The 19519-nt window shown below is 37.7% G+C and overlaps 1 protein-coding gene across 1 annotated transcript in view; it reads right to left on the reverse strand.

The window, feature by feature from the left end:
* POLA1 (DNA polymerase alpha 1, catalytic subunit) overlaps window positions 1-19519 on the reverse strand; it is a 208113-nt gene that overhangs the window by 122768 nt on the left and 65826 nt on the right. The window contains exons 27-31 of the mRNA XM_075174683.1: window positions 9965-9997; window positions 8592-8684; window positions 4760-4965; window positions 3397-3529; window positions 1630-1761 (exon numbers count right to left, since the gene is read on the reverse strand). Coding sequence (XP_075030784.1) covers window positions 1630-1761; window positions 3397-3529; window positions 4760-4965; window positions 8592-8684; window positions 9965-9997 — 597 coding nt within the window. The remainder of the gene's footprint in view (window positions 1-1629; window positions 1762-3396; window positions 3530-4759; window positions 4966-8591; window positions 8685-9964; window positions 9998-19519) is intronic.

Raw genomic sequence — 19519 nt, forward strand, 5'->3', positions numbered from 1 at the left:
TTGCGCAACAAGCAAATTCTAAGTCATGGATATCAAAACTGTATCTGTTTTGCTAGGAAATTTATATTCTTCGATTCTATAAAGAAACAAATAGAATGAATGGTCAGAGAATGGACCATCATTCATTGGCATGCAGATAAATGACAGAGGCAATAATATCTATTTGAAAGAGGAAATTCTGAAATATTTGGAAATACTGAAAGAAACACATGGTGACATCTCAAGCCAAGAGAGAAACACCACTCAGAGGTTAGAGTATACATTACATTCTTCTCCAACTTGGGAGAGGAAGATAAGGAGAAAACAATTCAATTTGGGAAGGCAATAATTAAAATGAAAACAGTATTCATGGAGAAATTAAGTATCAGCTCTAAGAAGATGGTACTCTTCTGGAAAATGTAACTCATTCAGTCTGCAGAATCGTATTCCTAGTCCACAACTACACTAGGAAATTTTATTTTTAATGTGTCTCAAAAATCTTAGAGCAGAACTTAAAGTAGTATTTTAGCAAGCATCCAGTAACATAAGTAAACCTTAGAGGATGGGGGGAGGAGGGGTACCACAGCTTATTTTTTTGCTAAGTACAGTCTCTTTTTTGCCTTTTTTACAGCAAAATAAAACCAATGCATTAATATATGACACCTTCATTTTTCAGTTAAGATGAGCTACTGGCTTCAATAGGGTCAGCAACCATGGACTGAAAACCCATCACTAATAAAGACAGACTGCAAGCCATTGGTCCCTCCTACTCCTTTCAGACAACTTAGTATTCAGAACAAAATTAATTTAGGACTATTCAGCTCATCCAGCTGCTTTGCAAAAATAATTACAATGCAATTCCTTCAGTTCCCTTCTTTCAACAAGTACATTCTTCTTTTGTATTGTGCCATTGCTCAGCTGTACCCATAGCTCAGCTCTTGTAAGTCTTGGCAGCTTCGTCATGCCAGGCTAAGAACTCTCAAGTAAATAAAAAATCTTTCATTTTTTAACGATGAAGGAGCTGAAATAGTGGTCCACTGTAGAAGTCACATTGCCAAGTCCATCATTTTGGCATAAGAGATCCCTTGGTCCATCTAATCCAACTTTTTTTTTTTAAATAGCAAATCCAAAGTGGAGTATATATTTGTGCGATAATGATAAGCGTTTATAGGATAAACACCTGAAAACAGAAAGTTTCTCAAATTCCCCAGTCTATCCCACAGAGGTACTGCCAGATCCAGTGACTGAACTCAAAAGACACAGGTTGAGACTGGAAATAACAATGACACTATTTAACCACCACCACCAATTAGCTTTCCAAGAATGACAGGTTCTTCACCACCAGAATTTCCTTCTCCTCAAAACAAAGACTGGATATTTTCCTTAAAAGTAAGTTCTACTTCCAAACAGAAATTAATTCAGGGAAATTTTATCAGCCACTATATGGAAATAGTCAGATGAGCTAAGCTGATCACAGTGGTTCTTTCTGGCTCTATAAAACTAAATTTAGTACAGAAAACTGACTATTTTAAACTATAACATAACCTCACAAAGAAATGCCAAAACATTTTTTCCAGGAGTTGAGTTAGTTTTCTTTGCCATCTCTCAAAACAATACCTAGTATTTAGCTATAAATAAAGACATTTTTACCTGACAAATGATATATGACACTGTGTCTCCTGCCTTCACCTTTCGGCCTCCTTGAGAGTTTATCCACATGGCAACATGCACATGTGGCAAGCTTTTTTTGTCAGGATAATCCTGTGGATCTTTTGTCAATGCCTAAGAGATCAAAGGAGGAAACAGAAACATAACTATGAGAAAAGTATTTTACTTCAGTGACGGACAACTCAGAACTTTAAAAGACAAGATTACATAGTAGCTATGTTCATTCATCTACTATTCACAAGTACATTTGCAACACAAAAAAGTAAGATGAAAAAATTGTAATGAAGGTATTTTCCAGACATTAAGGTCTAGGTACCAGTCCTTCATACTTTAAAAATGTTACTATTAATAAAATTAGAAGATACTTTTACAATTATTGTCTGAAAAATGCAATACATTAAAAGCACAACACTTCAAAACAGTTACAGATATAATGCAGTTGTTTTAAAACTAAACTAAATTGAAGATGAAAACATTACACAAAATACAAAAATACAGGCAGAGATTACCCTTTTACCACTACACCAATTCACCAAATCTGAATATCAAATAGTTAAGTGTATTTAACAAGCTCTGTAGCATGAGGATACAACTGGATTTAAACATTTCCATGTATCTAATACTACTGAGATTCCACAATGAGTTTTTCCTTTACATAAAATAAAATGCTATGTTTAAATATTTACCATCATCCCAATTCTTAGAAACAACTTTTACATTTGATTTAATAGTGAAATACATTATTTTTTTTTTCCACAGTAGTAAAACAGAGGAACACTCAGCATTTAAAGTGAAAATTATTCCATATATATCTTTTACTGGGATACTAAGTAGTCTTAGAATATTTGCATCAGAACAGTCTTTTTTTTAAGTAAACCATAAAAATCACTGATTTCTCTAACACTCATATGACAACCTGAACACATTTCTTAACTGATTGATTAACACAGTCTTATAGAGCAGACAGATGTTCGGCTGGCAAAAGAAAGAGACTTTGGGTGGAGCAAATTTGGGAAATCTCTTCTATTAGAGCCATGAGAGGGGCTACTAGAGCCAAGAGTACTATCCAATTCATTAGTGAAACACCCTCCTAGCGGGGGTGGGGGGGGGTGGGGGGGTGGGGTGGGGGCGGGGCAGAGGGGGGCGGAGCTTTTTGGAGTTAAAAATACTGGTTTAATTGAGGATTCATAAAAAGAAACCAAAACCACAATGCTGTTTGCTAACACTCCTGTAGCTAAAGCAGAGTATTTTACTTCTTGCTGCAGGGAAGTCTTGAATGAGATCTCAAAATGACTATTAGCTTTCTTCCACAGAGCTTTGAAGGGAAATAAACTAACAATAGTATGCTTTTATATGGGTTTTCTAGAAAACAGACCATTTGATTCTTTTCCATTGCATTCTTCAGTTGATGTATTTTAAACCTGAAATATAAAATGACAATTTAGGAGAAAACTTCTCCTGAAAGCATGAGCTATCATGTCATTCTCAAAGTGCAGAATCAGTGGGGAAGACAGCAGGATGGGACAAGACACAAAGTTACTATTCTGAGGAAGCAAGACTGGCCTCCAGCCCCACAAGGTATTTTTTCTCATATCATAGGATCTTTGCAGTATGTTCCACGCAATTCAGTATCTAATAAAACTCCTGATATTTCACAGCATCATAAGGATTAAAAAGATTTTTATCAGCAGTCAATATATTCAGGAACAGTAAAGTTCTGAGACAGAAAAGAGCTGAGACATCATTTACCTTGTTTATTTCAAACTGGTTTACTGGGATCTGACCATTGATCACGTTTTCTCCAATTTGTATAAGCCGCCTTTGAATATTTTCCACGATTATGTCTCGGGGCTGATCAGAAAGAATCTGACCGATTATATAGCTGTAAAAACAGTTCAGAAATGAAGAAAAGCTTAACACATGCAAAGCAAAATCATTACAGTAAACACAGTCCTTTCTTCCACTGGGTTACTTCTAGAGATTAAAGAGCCTGAGGATGAAGTCTGATGCAAAATTTATAGAAATTTGCCAGGATATTTCATGTTGTGTTTTATTTATTTACTTATTTTACTAAAAGCAAATTATTGTAAATAGTTCTAATGTTAAACAGTGATTTGGAATTGTTAAGTGCAATGGGTTTCTATTTTCTGCTCCCATGTCATTTTGCCATTTATTATTCCATAGCAGGTATCTTAAGATGGGGGACAAGAGAACACATCAAGTAAGCAAAGTCTTGCCTATTTCTGTAAAATGTAGTTGGAAGATCTGCCAGCTGCAGAAGAGTTAGTCACTAAAGAACACTCTCAAACATTTGTATAGCTTTAATTACTAATACATTCCTAACTTGGAAAAATTTGCTTCTATTATGATGCATCTTTTCTTAGAAAATGCAAGTCTTAAGAACAGTAAGCAAGTGTGTGGTGTATTTTTACAGATGTAAAAAAGTATTCATTTTTGGATACATTTGGACCACAATTTATTTAAGTTTTCAAGAGGCAGTACGCAATGTAAGTTGAGTCAGCGCCCAAATGACCACCTCTCCACCCACTCCAGTTTTCTTTCTACAGTGCTAAATGTATTATCTCTATTGAGTTTCAGTACGAAAATGCCCTGTGCAATGACAACTAATAAATCATCAATCCAATATCCATCATAATGAAGTATCAGAAGAATCTCATCTGGTGCACTTCCCGCTTTATTAGAGGATGCTGAAAGAGCTGACCATCAGCTTCTTTAACCATCTTTGAAAAACAATCTGACCTAAAATCTATGACTCCAAACGCTGACAGCACCTACCATTTTCACAAGATTTCAGCTGTCATTTATTAAACTGCACATACAGAACTGCGACAACTCAAATGCACAGCTTCCACAGGAAATGCAAAAACCGATAGTGAAATTAGAGACATTTGGACTTGCACAAGTAGTATCTGTTACCAATGCCAAAAAGTAATGTTGTCACTATCTCCTACAAAAATCAGTTAAGATGCCCTAACACAGATGTTAGTCACCAATCTGCACTGTTCAGGAAACAGCCACATGATTTCAAATGTTTATGAAGCATGTGCTATTTAAAACAAAACAAAGAGGACAATGCCACAAAGAAACTCACTTTCCAGTCTCTTTTGCAAGATCACACCAGTCTCTTCGGACTATATCCAATCCTTTCAGTTCTTGTTTAGTTACATATTTCCCATCTCCTGTTGGTTCCACAGTCAGAGCAGCATATTTCTTCTTCTTTAACAGTAGCAAGGACTTAAAGACTCCATCAATATCGATTTCCAACAATTTATAGAGCTTGTTCACTTCACTTTTGATCTGTGAATGCACCAACATTAAAACCAAATGCAACACCTTAATAACTATGGACAAATTTAACTTCCATCTAGAAGTGTATAATTCTTAAGTTTTAAAACAAGTAACATTACACACTTTGTGTTTGCATATACATTTTAAAGACTCATCAGATATCATTAATGGTGAAATTAAGTACACAGTAGTAACTATGAGCTACTATTAAAATTAAGATTCACCCATTGGCTTCTTCAGGATTTACAGCTTGGTATATCCAACTCCCTAACAAAATTAAGCAGGGCAGAGAAGTGTGGGACTGAACGTGACCTTGCAGATAACTGCCTCCAGCCTGTTTTACTAGGGCAGCTACTCCATCTAGCCTCTCACATAAATTAAGCAAACAAGGGATTTCAGAGTAGGGATCCACTAGCAAAAGATAAGAGACAGTCACTTAGACAGAATATGGAAATCGCTTTATAAAAAAGGTGCCTTGCAAAGGCATAGTTTTTTTTTCTCCCCCCTCACCCCCCCAACCAGGGAGGGGCGGGAGAACTGTGACTGCAGACCAGAGCTCTATGTGTGTATGTTCAGGAAAAACACACACAAATGGGCAAGTGTTTATTTATACCCTTCCCCACAATATGCCTACATTTTCTATAGCCTGATTTCTTTCAAAGGAAAAGGTACAATTTTTCTACACACAGGCTATGTCTTACCCACATACAAAAGCTTGAAATTGCACTTGATATATTGTCTTAATATAGTACCAAATATCAAGTTGCTCCACATTTCTTAACTCTATTCTAAGAGGACAGAAGTGCAACATCTCAAAACAGCGTGTACCTTCAACAATAAACCTCAGTTCCAATACACGTTCACCCACCTACTGGCTTGCTAAAAAGGTCCCCACTGGCATTTTTCTTTCTTCATACATTTTTACTTTACTTTCTTCAACAGAATATCTGCATATCATTCCTCAGACGTCCTGTTCTGTCTTCACATTTCTACTCTTCATTTTCTTTCCTCTACAACTTTTTTCCCCTCTTGATTTTCAGTATCTCCCTATCCACTTTTACTCCTCTATTACTTCCAGTTCTCTTGTCAGAGACCACCAACTATGAACTATCCCTTTCTCATGCCTCACTGAAGTTTTATATAAATTAAAGTTCTTTTGCCATCTAACGCATAGCCTCACTAAAACAGGAACAGTACTTTCAGCATAAAATCTCATTGGTTTTCTATCTAGCTTTGGGCCCACACTACCAGTTTTAACCAAAACTTTCCTCAAAAATTTTCCCTGTGTATGTATAGGTGTGTATTTATTTTTTCTCACTTAGATCTCCATTTTTCCTACTGCAGGAACTATCAACACTTTTAATAATCTGGGTCTATCCTTAGAGTTTTATATCCCTTGTATATTTATAAATTATGAAGGACATCATGAGGCAAAACCATTTTGCCAAGAGGCTCACATTTTGTTCGTTAAAGCAAATCAGTCAAACAATTCCTCTGAACATTCTTCTGCTATTTTTTTAAGTCTTTTCAATTTTTTTTTACATCCTACTAACCAAGTGCTTAAAAACCAGCAACAGTGCAATATTGAGTGTACCGGCAAATCTGATTGACAAGGATGCACAGAAAATGAGAAACGTATGAAATTCTGCTGAGTAATGACTAAAAGGGGCACGGCTATAAATAATGGGGGGTAAAGGGCGGGAGTGAACACAACCAGAAGCCTGTGAGACAAGGCATTAGATGGGAAAATTCAGAAAAAAGATGAGAGAATTTTCTCCAGTGGAAAAACAAAATTAATCTCTCAGAGGAATGCTTCATTGCTGAAGACAACCTATAAATTCACGCTTTACATCAGAACAGGGGTACATATTCTAACTGCTCTCACAGTAATTGTTTGCATTAAACCTGTGTGCCTTCCAAACAGTCTACATTAAAGCAAAAGTATCATGAATGCAATGTAAATATCCCTCGTCTCTGAACATGAAATTTTGGGAAAGAAATTATTAAGCAACAGAACAGTGACATTTCTTAGAGTGTTCCTCTCAACAGACAATTGTCTATCCTGAAAATTGTTTGTATGAATTGTGCAAAATGAGGAAGACCTAAATGACAGAAGTGTTTGCAAAAAAGTCACTATCACTTTCTTGAGGAATAAACAAACAAACAAGAAACACGTGGAACAAGAAACACAAGAACCACTTTTTTATGTCACAGAAAGAATAATTTCACAATTGTGATGCTAGGGTTGAGTGTATTTACAGACATAAGTTTATTCACTTTTAAAATCAAGTACAATATGAAAACATTAATCAAAACATGTCTGTTTTGGTTTTTGGGTTTGTTTTGGGGTTTTTTTGGTTGTTGTTTTTGTTTGTTGTGTGGTTTTTTTTAAAAAAAAAAACAACTGGTTTAGGATACAGAAGTACATGGGATAAAAAAGCCTAACATTTGACTCTTAAAAAGAATCATTAAGCAGGTGACAAGTTCAAAAACCTACCTGTTCTCTCAGTAAACCTGAATCAAAGTCAGAAGTATTTAATGTATGATGATGATCCTGTCAGACTTTACAAAAATTATATTATTTAACTGTTCCTCTATAATGTTTAGGCAGCAAATGGGAGGGACAAAAACCAAACCAGAACGAAACCACACACACACACACGGCTAGAGTAAGAGTAAACTTTCTCACACTCTGGTGTATATACACTTGAAATTATATATAGTCTTGTATGTGCCAAACAAAAGAGAGAGATTTCTTTCATCCGTGCCATCAGCCCTCCTGCTACTCGGTTATGACATCAAGATATTATTCCTTTTTCCATGCTCCTGAGATGCATCTACTTCTCAAAGTACCAACTTAGCATGAAGGCAGAAGTATTCTAAAAAAATCCCAGAATCACTCTTGCCTTAAAAATACATGACTTTTATTTAATACTATACTGAAAAAAACCTCTATGTTTTCTTTGAGTTTTTTAGAGCACCCATAGCTCTCATTTTCATCACAATTTCTTCCATCTTTCAAAAACAACTTCTCTCACATCTTTTCTTTAAAATGTTCTGGAACATCTCTCACTTCTCTTCCACAACTTTAGAGAGCCACAAATTGCCAACATCGTCAATTGCCAACTGCTAATCAAACACATCTCTTCCGTATCTAGTATACCTTGGAAATTAATATTTTATTTTACCACTGGAAATCTGATGGCACATAGAGCGTAATACATACTACATAACTAAACAAAACTAAACTGATAGACATCTCTCATGTCAAAAACAAAAATCATTAAAATCAAAATTGTGTTCATGTTGTAACTGGAACTAATATGGAGGAATTGTACCTTACATTTTGGCTTACCAAGTATTCAGATACTGGTAACTTACGATTGGTAAAAAAGCTCATTATACAACAAAATGTTTCATTTTAATTTAATCACTTTTAAAAATGCACAGAATAGCTACATCTGAAGATAGGGCACTTTGAGCTTTTACTACTCCATAGCTTCCATACATGGTCAAGTTCTTCCTCATGGCCTATTCTCTGCTTATGCCATGGAGTCCTCTCTTAATGCTATCTGCTCTACCCAGTGTTACAACACACACATATAGGAAAGCTTTAAAAAGAAAAAATTCCTTACCTTGTTCCCCAGCTTGAAGACCTCATCCAAATTGGTGCTATTAGTGTTTATCATAATAGAATCTGTGTCTCCATAAATCACTTCAAGGTTCATCTAAATGAAACAGATTGCTTTGAAAAACAAAACAGAACCACTCCATCTTTTTAAAGTCCCACCTAATTTTCAAGATCCAGAAAGATCATTGTCCGTATATTATCCCTTAAACACTAAAAAGCAGAAAAATGTAAAGTAAGTTTTTACTGAGAAGTCTGTACATTTCATTAAGACATATTTGAATTTAAAGAGAATAATGAAACTTAAACCACTGATATGTAGTGGATACAGTAACTGAGAATACCACAGTACTGTCCAGATTAGGCTGCTCTTCTCACACCTTTTCAGATTATGCTTCATATTTCCATCTTCCCACTCCCATCTTTTTTCTTCTGCTGTAATGTAATTACCTGTGTTAGTCCCCCCCTGGCCAGCAGATATTTCAGAGAACAAGGCACTCCTTTTGGATAAGTATCTAGCTACTATGACCCACAAGTTTTGTATCCTCAGGTTGAACTATTGAACAATTCCACCTGGAGATGAACACAAACACCTACGTGAATCCTTCTCTCTGACTGACACTCTGCCTTTCATGTCATCTCTCATTCTGATCCTTGTAACAATTCAAATGCCCTGCTTGGAAAAGACTGTGTTCAAACACCAGCCAGACTGCCATAATACTCTGGGATAATGGAACAAACTCTAGACAAATTGAAGCACATAAAAAAGCCTGAGGTGCATATGGAAGGCATAGCAAGGAAAAAGGTGAAACACCAGTAAATGTCACCAAAAAAATGGGCAAATGCATCCAATTACATAATATTAACTTGAAAAAATGAAAACCTGATGTCTTCAGTGGTGGAAAACCAATGCAGCTGTAAAAACTGCAGCATGGCTATGTCCATGTTAAACTCCATATAGTCAAAAAACCACCCTGTGACAGAATTTAAAGGATGCCAAAAAATAAACTGCAGCATGGCTATGTCCATGTTAAACTCCATATAGTCAAAAAACCACCCTGTGACAGAGTTTAAAGGATGCCAAAAAATAAACCATAATAAAACACTAGAACACATGGTGTAACAGGTCTATGAGTAAACTCTAATTAGCACTGTTGCTAATTTGCTTGAAACAGTCGCACACAGGCTTCAAGCAGGGGCCAGATCATATCTGTGGTAGGAAAAGAAAAAAGCTATTATCCATTAGGAAGGATTACATTTGTAAACCAGGCATCCAAAGAAGTGATTTCAGGTCTGTTTGGGTTACAGTTCTAGAATAAAAAAAAATTCACCAGGTGTGCTCTTTAAGGGTTGTTGTTCAATGAAAATGCTCAGCATTACCTTTTGCACCATCTCCTTGGTATGCATCAAAATCTGAAATAAAAAAAAAAATAATCAAAGATTAGCGTATGATATAATTACAAGCTAACACATGCAAACATATCCATTAGGTTGCTAACTCCAAATGCTCTCACCTTTCAAAACAAAGCAAACCACCTCTCTCCTGGCAACACACGGTCACCTCAATACTCCTATTACATGAGTAAATTCTCGTCTGACCTTGTATTAATGCTATTATTAACTCCCCTAAAACAAGATTAAAACAAATCTCAAAATTGCATGTGCACACACACATTCTACCTTAGGAAAAAAAGAACATTGAATCAAATGCTCAAATAAAACCTAATCAGGAAGTGCCAGAATTAAGCCTCTTTCAGTAATTTAGGTCAGTTGTCTCCTTCATATCCATCATCTTATCTCCTGATGTCATTGAGTTTTTTCCCAAAAACATCCTGTCTTATTCAGTACAGCCTGGATGGTGCTCACTTAACAAGAACCTAGTCAAAAGGTTGATTACCCTTGTAATGATCTCAAAATGAATCTTCAAAAAGCAAACTCCTTAGGGAAACCAGAACTGGGACAAGGAGCTGGCACAGAGATAGGATACAGATGTTGAATCAATGGGCAAATCCATGTGTAACCACGTTTGTTGCTCAGCCAAGAGTGCATCCCAAGTTCCCTGAATGCTCTGAATAGCAATTCTCTGAACCTTATAAATAGCTATAGAGACCTCACATGAGTAGGCTACTGCTTCCATCTCTAATACTGGTCAGCATGGTGGAGAGGAGTGGAAGAGCATATCATCTGAAGCCACAGATATGGCTGTAGTGCAGAAAAGACAAAGTAAAACTAGCTTGACGAACAAAATGTGTAGCTGCTGCAGCAGCAAGGGCTTGGTGAAGTTTGCACAGTTGCAGAAGAACCAACATCTGGTCCATTCCTTCAGTCACCTGGCCATGTTTCCACTGTATTCCCCATTTCCTTCCTTGTCAGCATCCTGGTGCTCTGGCACACAGCTCCAGATTCCACCTGGTTAGTCCCAGTTCCCTGATTTCAGTCCCTTCCATCCCCACTCAGCATAAATCTCAGTTCTTTTTCAGCTAGTCCTGCTACTCATATACATTTAGACTTTTCATTTTCTTAAAGAGGATTACTTTGAACCACTTGTTACAGCAACGATAGATCAGAGTCTATTAGATGAATCCTAACAATTTGGTACTCTAGCTTTAAAGATAGTCAGGCAACACACTATTTTAAGAGGTTATATTAAATTTAGTAACCTAGACTAAGTTTTATTATTTTTCATACATTAAATTGCAATACTTCTTGGCCATATTTGCCAAAAAGGCAGAATTATGACTTGTAATCAAGAAGTCTGTGACAGGGAGCTGAGCAGTAGAAATTAGCAGGGTTGAGGAAAGAAAAAGGACGAACAGGGAAGAGCTGGCCATGCTCAGTGGGAATAAGACCATCTTCAGGGAACTCTCATGACTTTCATACGGCCAAGGAGCCTAAAATGAATCCAAGAGTCTTGACTATCGTCATATTGACTATTGCAATTGCAGCAAGCAATTCTGAAACAAAGGTGGAATGTCCACCTCTACGTAACGGTACACGAACAGGATGACAACACTGTCATTCCTCCAAGATCAATGGCAAGTTTCTTTAATATTTCTGAACCTTTAGACAACCACAGTGATGAATACTGAAGTATGATGCTCCACTATGCTTTTTCAGTCTGTTTAAATTATGCACCACAGAATTATGCACTGAAAGCTATATTCCCCTGGCATTCTTAGTTTCGCAATGCTTGACCTTGCAAACTTAATATTCTGTTTCAACATAGTTTCTGTTCAGAAACATTTTCTAGCCACTTTCATCTTCAAAGAGAAATTGCTGCACCTAAGGATGGACTCACTCTCCCAAAGTACAAAGTCATGAACTAAGCAAACATAATATACCATTCCCTTCAAGGCACTTAAGGAAAGGTTAGGTTGCAAACCACAATGTAACTTTGACACAGCTGACTCACAATGAATGTCCTTATCAGGGTTATTCCCCGACCACATATGGATACCTATGGATTTACACTCTTTGGGTCAAGTTCAAAACATCCAGTTGCTTTAAAGACCATCCACTGATGCTGCAAACTAGGTACTCGGACAACGTGATGCCGGAACTCTGCTGAAGTCCCAAACTGCAAAAAGATCAACTGGCCTCAATCTTCTATGTAGACAAAGAAGAACAGGAAAATGGTAAGTCTTAACTGCAGATTCACTCGAGGCTGTATGTGCTCAGTCGCACCCGATTCCATTTTAATCAGAAGCTTAAAAAAGATATTCTACTCCTATTCATCTCCTAGTGAGTGATTCAGATGGCACCACCCCACCACCTTTCCATGAAGTTTTGAAATTATTCTAAAGACACGTATCACTGGTACATGACATCAAATTTCACATACAGAAATCAGAATTCCAGCTTATTCACCACCATCACCCCTCCTCTCACTTATTAGCTAACTCCTACAGAGAAAGGTTATACCTTTCCCTTAGTACTCCAAAAGCAAACAGAAGTCCCTGAAACAAAATTTAAGAATTGGACAGAGAAATGAAGAGTTTACATGTAAGAGAAAAGAAGGCTTACCATTTTTTCCCTTCAGAATCTCTGGCATTTTCTACTTCATTGTCTGAAATAACGCTATCTACTAATAGTTAGAGAGATAACATTTTTTTTTTAAATAGGATTACCCCCTACTAAAAAAATTGTTTGGCTGTGCAAAGACCATCTCTCAATTGTCTCCGAGGACAGCAGTGGATGTAGGTAATAACAAGAGGGTCACAGACAAGTTGGCTTCATCAAGTGACTGGCATATGCTAGTGCTACCCATTCTGACAGAAGATCACTTGTAAGTGCCAACAGCTACAAAACAGAAGGTTATAAAGGCTTGCTAAATTCATTAATAAGGCAGTCGGTAGTTATCTGATTTCACAGCAACACCTGCATATTTATCTTCTCATTACCAATTGGATGATGGAATTTTTTTCAAGCACATTTCAAAAATCTGCCAACTTCAAGTGTAGAAAAAAAAATAAACTTTGTAGTTAATTTTTCCCTTAACAAAGTACAGCTGTTGAGAATAATTGTTCAAGATCTTACCCTGTAATGTCAACTGCAGCAGAACAAAGAGTATTTAATTAGCAAATCTATCCAGTAATTCAACACCTATTATATAAAATGCCTTCGTGATTTTATTCAGGATAATTTGCTAAGAGGGTTATTACTGACATTCAGATGAAATTTAAAATTCCTACGCAAGTCGAGTCATAATAGCAGTAATGATCCCCCCAATCAGGAGATACTGTGTCACACAAGGTTCTTTTGCAATGCAGCAGCCGATTTCCTGACTTCTTAATTCCTGGGCTCAGCTCAGTGAGAGCCCTTCATGCCAATATTTCAGTCAGCAATACATCCTTAATGGGACTCTATTAAAGTACCTAGAATAAAAATGACTTTTTTTTTTTTGTTAAAAAGAATGACAGCACCGCTATCATATCAATCATTAGCAGTTTCTCAGAAATGCACAGCAAAGGAAGGGAGGTTTATAGTGAGGCTGGGAAGACAGAAGAAAGAAGGAAGAGAATAGGAAAATTGTTACTCGGTAGTTTCCTTTTGCAAATAATACTGCACTGCTCATGAGAGCTGGATTGTCTCCTATTGCAGGCAATCCAAGTAGGAAGAATTAATTGCCTGGCAACCCATCTGTACAGCCGTGCTCCCTCCCCCCCAGCAAACATATCCTTCTAAAAACCTGTGAACTTCTCAGCACAGTGAACATCTGTGAAATTCTATTTTAACTTTTTTCTTGTAAAAGCAAGACTAGCAACAGACATTCTCTCACCCATGAACTGTGAGTCAATATAAACTGAAAGATTGTAATTGCAGACAAGCAATCATCAAACTACAAAATTCCCTGTCCTAATTCTACTCCAACTCAACAATTACTTAATTAAATGAGGACGCGATTTAAGAAAGGGAATGATTAAAAATAAATAAATATACAAAGAACAGCTTTACCATTATCCATTACAACAAGTATTTTTAAATATACCTTATTTAAAAACCACTAAAGAGTACCTTCTGACGAGAGGATGCTTATGTGAAAACAAGCGAAGATACCTGAGTTGAAAAACAACTGGATAGGGCACAAAACTAACACGCTGATGCAAAGATTCCTCCTGAAGACACACAAATTTTCTGTAGATTCCTGGGCTGCAGACGTGAAGGAACAGAAACAGAGACTTAAGTCTAGTCAGACTGAAAAGACTGACCAGGACGATTACAAAAATATTGCACCAAAGACGCATACCAAAAAACCAAAAAAAAAAAAATCACTTATGCATTCACTTTGCACAAGGAGAAAAACTAACACTCGTAGGGCCTTGGCAAAAACTGTATTTTTGAAGACTACCTGTAGTTATCTAGTGTAGACCTGATATTTTTTGACACGTCAGCTGTTTACTTGTGCAATTATATAGTGAGAAAATAATTCTGTCATCAGCTTTAGTAACTCATATTAGCTAGTCCTTCCCATAACACAGAGAAACAAATGGGCAGGAAGAACTGTGTTCTAGTATGTAACACCACTCACTAATCTACAGAAGAAGTCTTTCTGAACCTCTGTATTTTTGCAACCTATTCATTAGCTTTGCTAGTATTTTGTGATAAGTAGCCTCTAGCTCTTAATAAACCACAGCCATAGGATGCTGCAAAAAGATTTTATTAAGGAGGATTTTCAAAAAAGATTTCTACCGCTGGACAAAAAGGCACTTATGCCATAAGCAAAAGTGAAAGAAAGATGGAAACCTTGTTTGCCACAAGGAACGAAGCATCGCAATATAGCCTTTTCGTTAAACAATGGACTTGATTTAGAGAAGTTTGAGTGACCAGATTCAAGTAGTTAATAAACATGTTTGTTTCAAAGAGCTTTTACCGAGTATTTGCTTTACTTAGGCAATGCATTCAAAGTTACACTTCCCAAAAATGTACACTCTTAGGAAATTTTAACAGCATCAGAAATACACCCCATGCTGCCAAAATTTTCCTTTCTAGGTTTTTTTTCAGAAACACTGAAATTAACTGTCCATACTCCACCCAACAAAGTTGACAGACATTAATACAACTTTGACAGATGGTGGGTATAAAACCAGAATTAGATGGTGCACCAAAAACAAAGGGAGAACGGTTCCAAGGGCTGAAGCAGTGTACACAAAGACCCAGTGATACATGTTTACATGCCAACAAAAGGTAGGATCTTCTGCCTCACAAACAACAGAAAACACACAAAAAAGGCAGCAATAAAAACATGCTGAACACAACAAAAATCATGTGTACCTTTGTCACATTTTGACAAGGAATGCAAAGATGACAGTAAAATACTGAAGAAGATGATGTGAATCAAATTACAACTTGAAGACAATGATCCCTTGGTGCCAAAAACAATTACATCTTTAAAATTCTACAGTATTTCAAGCGTTTGTGGTGAGTTTTGTTGAAGAGAACAGGAAAACCAGAATTAATTCCTTACTAAGTTGTACAATTACTGGTTATTCTGCACAATATATTACAAACCATGCTATTCTAAAGCAAATTTTGCCTATTTTGGAAAGGATTTTTTCGGTATTAGGATGAAAGAAAAAACAATGAAACATATTCCTACAGCTTTGGACAAAAGTTAAAAAAAACCACCCAAAAAATTCTGTGTTAGAAATTCATTTAAAATCTTGGAAATGGAGAAACTGAGTGCTCAACAATGAAGTTGAACACTTGAGTGCAAGGAAGGTAACTGACCCAGTTCTGACCCCACCTCGTGTTCCCAGAAGCAATCAGAATATGACGTCTGGGTGTAACGTCTGGGTGGATAACTAGCTGTGAAAGATGTCCGTATGGCATGGGCATCTCCTAACCCTCCGGAGTCAGTAATGCTCCTTCCAGAGAAGCCAAACACCAGAACCAGCGGCAGTTCCTTGAGAAGCACCCGGGCTCACAGCCCACCCATGGAATTATTTTCTTTCTGACCAACTCATTCAAAACTGAAAACCTAAAATGAATGAGCAGGGAAATTTTTTCCCTGTTTCACTCCATGAAAAAACAAGATCTGCAACCCCTAAAACCCCTTGAAGAACATAGTATTCAAACCAATTTCAGCTCATTAACCCTTATGAATATTTTTTTTTTAAATCCATTAAATAAATCTATGATTGATGAACATTTTGTACTTAACTATAAGACGCAAAAGTAGCTTTGCTCAATAAGAAAACCTTTTGTTCAAGTACACTGCAACTACATCAAAAGCTAACAGTATCATAAACCACAAGTAAAAACACTTCTAATAAGCAAGAATATGACAAGCATCATTTACTATTTCCTAATGAAACCAAAACATGTGTTAAGTTATTCAGTATTTAAATGCATACAGACAAGTATATCCTCCTCAGAGAAAACAGCAGCATTTGTTTCAGAGAAATGAACAAACGTTTAGACAGGAAAGCTTTATTTTGTTTTGTTTCCCAAATTGAACTGGTTTAACACATTCAGCAATAGAGAATCAGTCTTTCACTAGAAAAAATAAAATCACAAGAACAGTAAATAATTAAAATGAATTACTCATAAACTAAGATTTCCTGTTTGGTGAGACAAGTTAGAATCCAGTCAAGGTTTAAACCAGAGCACAGAGATTTTCCCCTGAATAACAGCAAAATCTATTCCTGAGTAGGGAAGAATAACCACACCATCCTCCACATCAGGTTTAAGTTGAACTATAGTTTTAGAAATTATCCTTCAAATATATAAACATGTCTCTCACTCTTGAGGTGATAGGAATGTAAGTACTATCTCACCTCCCAGATAAGTTACTCTCATAACCCTATAACTAGAAGCCCTAGAGAAATCAGGGCGTAGGTCTCTAAATCAATAGTGAAGACAGTTTTCCAAAAAGATCAAGTATTTCTGTAAACCAGAAAAAGAAACAAAGCTAATACTCTAAAGACTGAAATATTTTTTTAAGCAGTGGATAAACTCTGTGCACTGTCCAAGATGATAAATTCCTTGAGAATCAAATCTCGGCCCCCCCTTTTATTTTTTGAGTAAAAAGCAGAAAACAGGACTTAGGACTCCTCCCTTATCTTCCAACTGTTAAAGAAAATGTCATTACAAAAAGAAAGGTGTGTTGTAAGAAAGGCTCTTTAAGGCCACAAGGGAGTACAGAGCTGGCAGGAAGTGAACCTGGATTACTTTTTTAAGGTTCTCCTAGTCACCATCTTTTAAGTAATAACGACAACCTGTGTGCTTGGAGAAAAGGGAGGGGCTGGGGGAAGACAAGCAAATGCTAAAGAGAAAAACAGATGCAGAAAACACTTGCTGCCTGATGAGTATTCTTAAAAGAAAAAGGACTTCTACTGAAAAACACAGCCTTTTTCTTGAAGAACTATAGGCATTTTGCAGTAGGTATACTGAACAGAGCAAGACCACCTCTGTCTAGATACAGGTATATTCACTGAAAATGATCCTGAAATTTTACAGGAGATGAGAGGACATGCTAGTCTTGGCAATGAATAGATTGTGTGTGAACGTTGTGTCCATCAAAAAAATCTTTGTAAGTGGTTTCAACTGCTTTAAAACTAAACTGTTCTTTCATCATGACTAAGTGGTTGTCTATCAAAGCTACATCTATTCAAATTCAGAAAAGTATTTTAGCCTCTAATTACCCTCCAAAGAAAGTTCTCTTACCTAATTTCTTAACTGTCATGCAAGATTTTCATAAAGCATATAATTTTGTTTCATTAAATTAGATATATTTAGACAACATGACAGTTGTTTTTATAAAGTTAAACAATACTCATTCATCCTCCATGGTTGCACATTGGTGTCGGCGGCAGGGTTTTGGTTTTTCTGTTCATGGACATCCCTTTGAGGACCAAGAATTGCTTGGAGAAGGCAGGATCCATCTGACCACGCGGGGCAAAATGATCTGTGCCAACAGGCTGCCCAACCTGGTAAGGAAAGCTTTAAAACAGGATTGATGGGGGTGGGAGTGCATGTCCATGAGGAAGCTGCAAACCATGACGGGAAGCAAAGGGTAGGGCATGAAGGAAGGACCTTGTAATCAACAACACTGGGCCGAAAGGTGCCCTCTTCAAGCATATCCATGTAAATAAGGGAGTGCCTACAGGACAGTGTTACAGAGAAAGCTCTCGCACTTTTTCAGGGCATCAGCAGGACTGGGTGCCTCCCTGAAGGGCTTGTACACTAATGCACATGGCATGGGGAACAAAGAGAAGGAATTAGAAGTCTCCATGCAGTTACAGGGCTATGACTTCACTGGGATCATGGAAACATGCTGAAAACATGATGATCATGGGAGGTTCCCGTGGACTGGAAGAAAACAAATGTCAAAGCTATCCTCAAGATGGGCAAGGAGGAGGAGATTCCAGGGAACTAGAGGCTGGTCAGCCTCACCTCAAGCCCTGGGAAAAGGTGATGAAGCAACTAATTGTGAAAACAACTGTTTTCCAGACACACAAAGCACAAGAAGGGGCTTGGGAGTGTTCAGCGTGGATTTACAAAGAGGAAATCATGCTTCACCAGTTGGTAGCCTTCTGTGAAGAGATGAATGGCTTGGTGGACAAGGGGAGAGCAGTGGCTGTTGTTTATCTTGACTTTAGTAAGGCTTTCAACACTGTCTCCCATAGCATCCTCAAAGACAGACTGATGAAGTATGGGCTAGGTAAGTGGACAGCGAGGTGGACTGAAAACTGGTTGCACCGCTGGCCTCCAAGGTTGTGATCAACAAAGTCCAGGTGAGGCCAGTCCCTAACGGCGTACCCCAGGGGTTGATACTGGGTCAGTCCTGCTCAGCGTCTGTGTTAATGACTTGGATGATGGCGCAGGGCGCACACTCAGCAAGTCTGCAGACAGTACGAAACCAGGAGGAGCGGCTGACGTACCAGATGGGTGTGCTGCTGTTCAGAGGGACCTTGACAGGCTGGAGATGTCTCGTGACCTACAGGAATCTCATCAAGTTCAACAAAGGGAAATAACGAGTCCTGCACCAGGGGAGGAATAACCCCATGGACTCTGGGACTGATTGGCTGGAAAGCAGCTTTGCAGAAAAAGACCTGGTCATCCTGGTAGACACTAAGATGACCATGAGCCAACAATGTACCCTTGCAGCAAAGGCAGCCATGGACACCCTGGGCTGCATGGGGCAGAGCACTGCCAGCAGATGTCAGGGAGGTGATCCTTTCCCCTTTACGCAGCCCTGGTGAGACACATGTGGAGTGCTGCGTTCACCTGAGCTCCCCATTACGAGAATGGTGCGCACATCCTGGAGCAAGTCCAGCACAGGGCCACAAACATAATTACAAGCCCTGGAGCATCTGTCCTGTGAAGAGAGGCTGAGAGACCTGGGACTGCTCTGCCTGGAGAAGAAAAGGCTCGGGGGAGGATCTTGTCACTGTCTATACATATCTGATAGGTGGGAGTAAAGATGACGGCGGC

This window comes from Calonectris borealis, chromosome 1, assembly GCF_964195595.1.
Source record: "Calonectris borealis chromosome 1, bCalBor7.hap1.2, whole genome shotgun sequence".
NCBI lineage: Eukaryota > Metazoa > Chordata > Aves > Procellariiformes > Procellariidae > Calonectris > Calonectris borealis.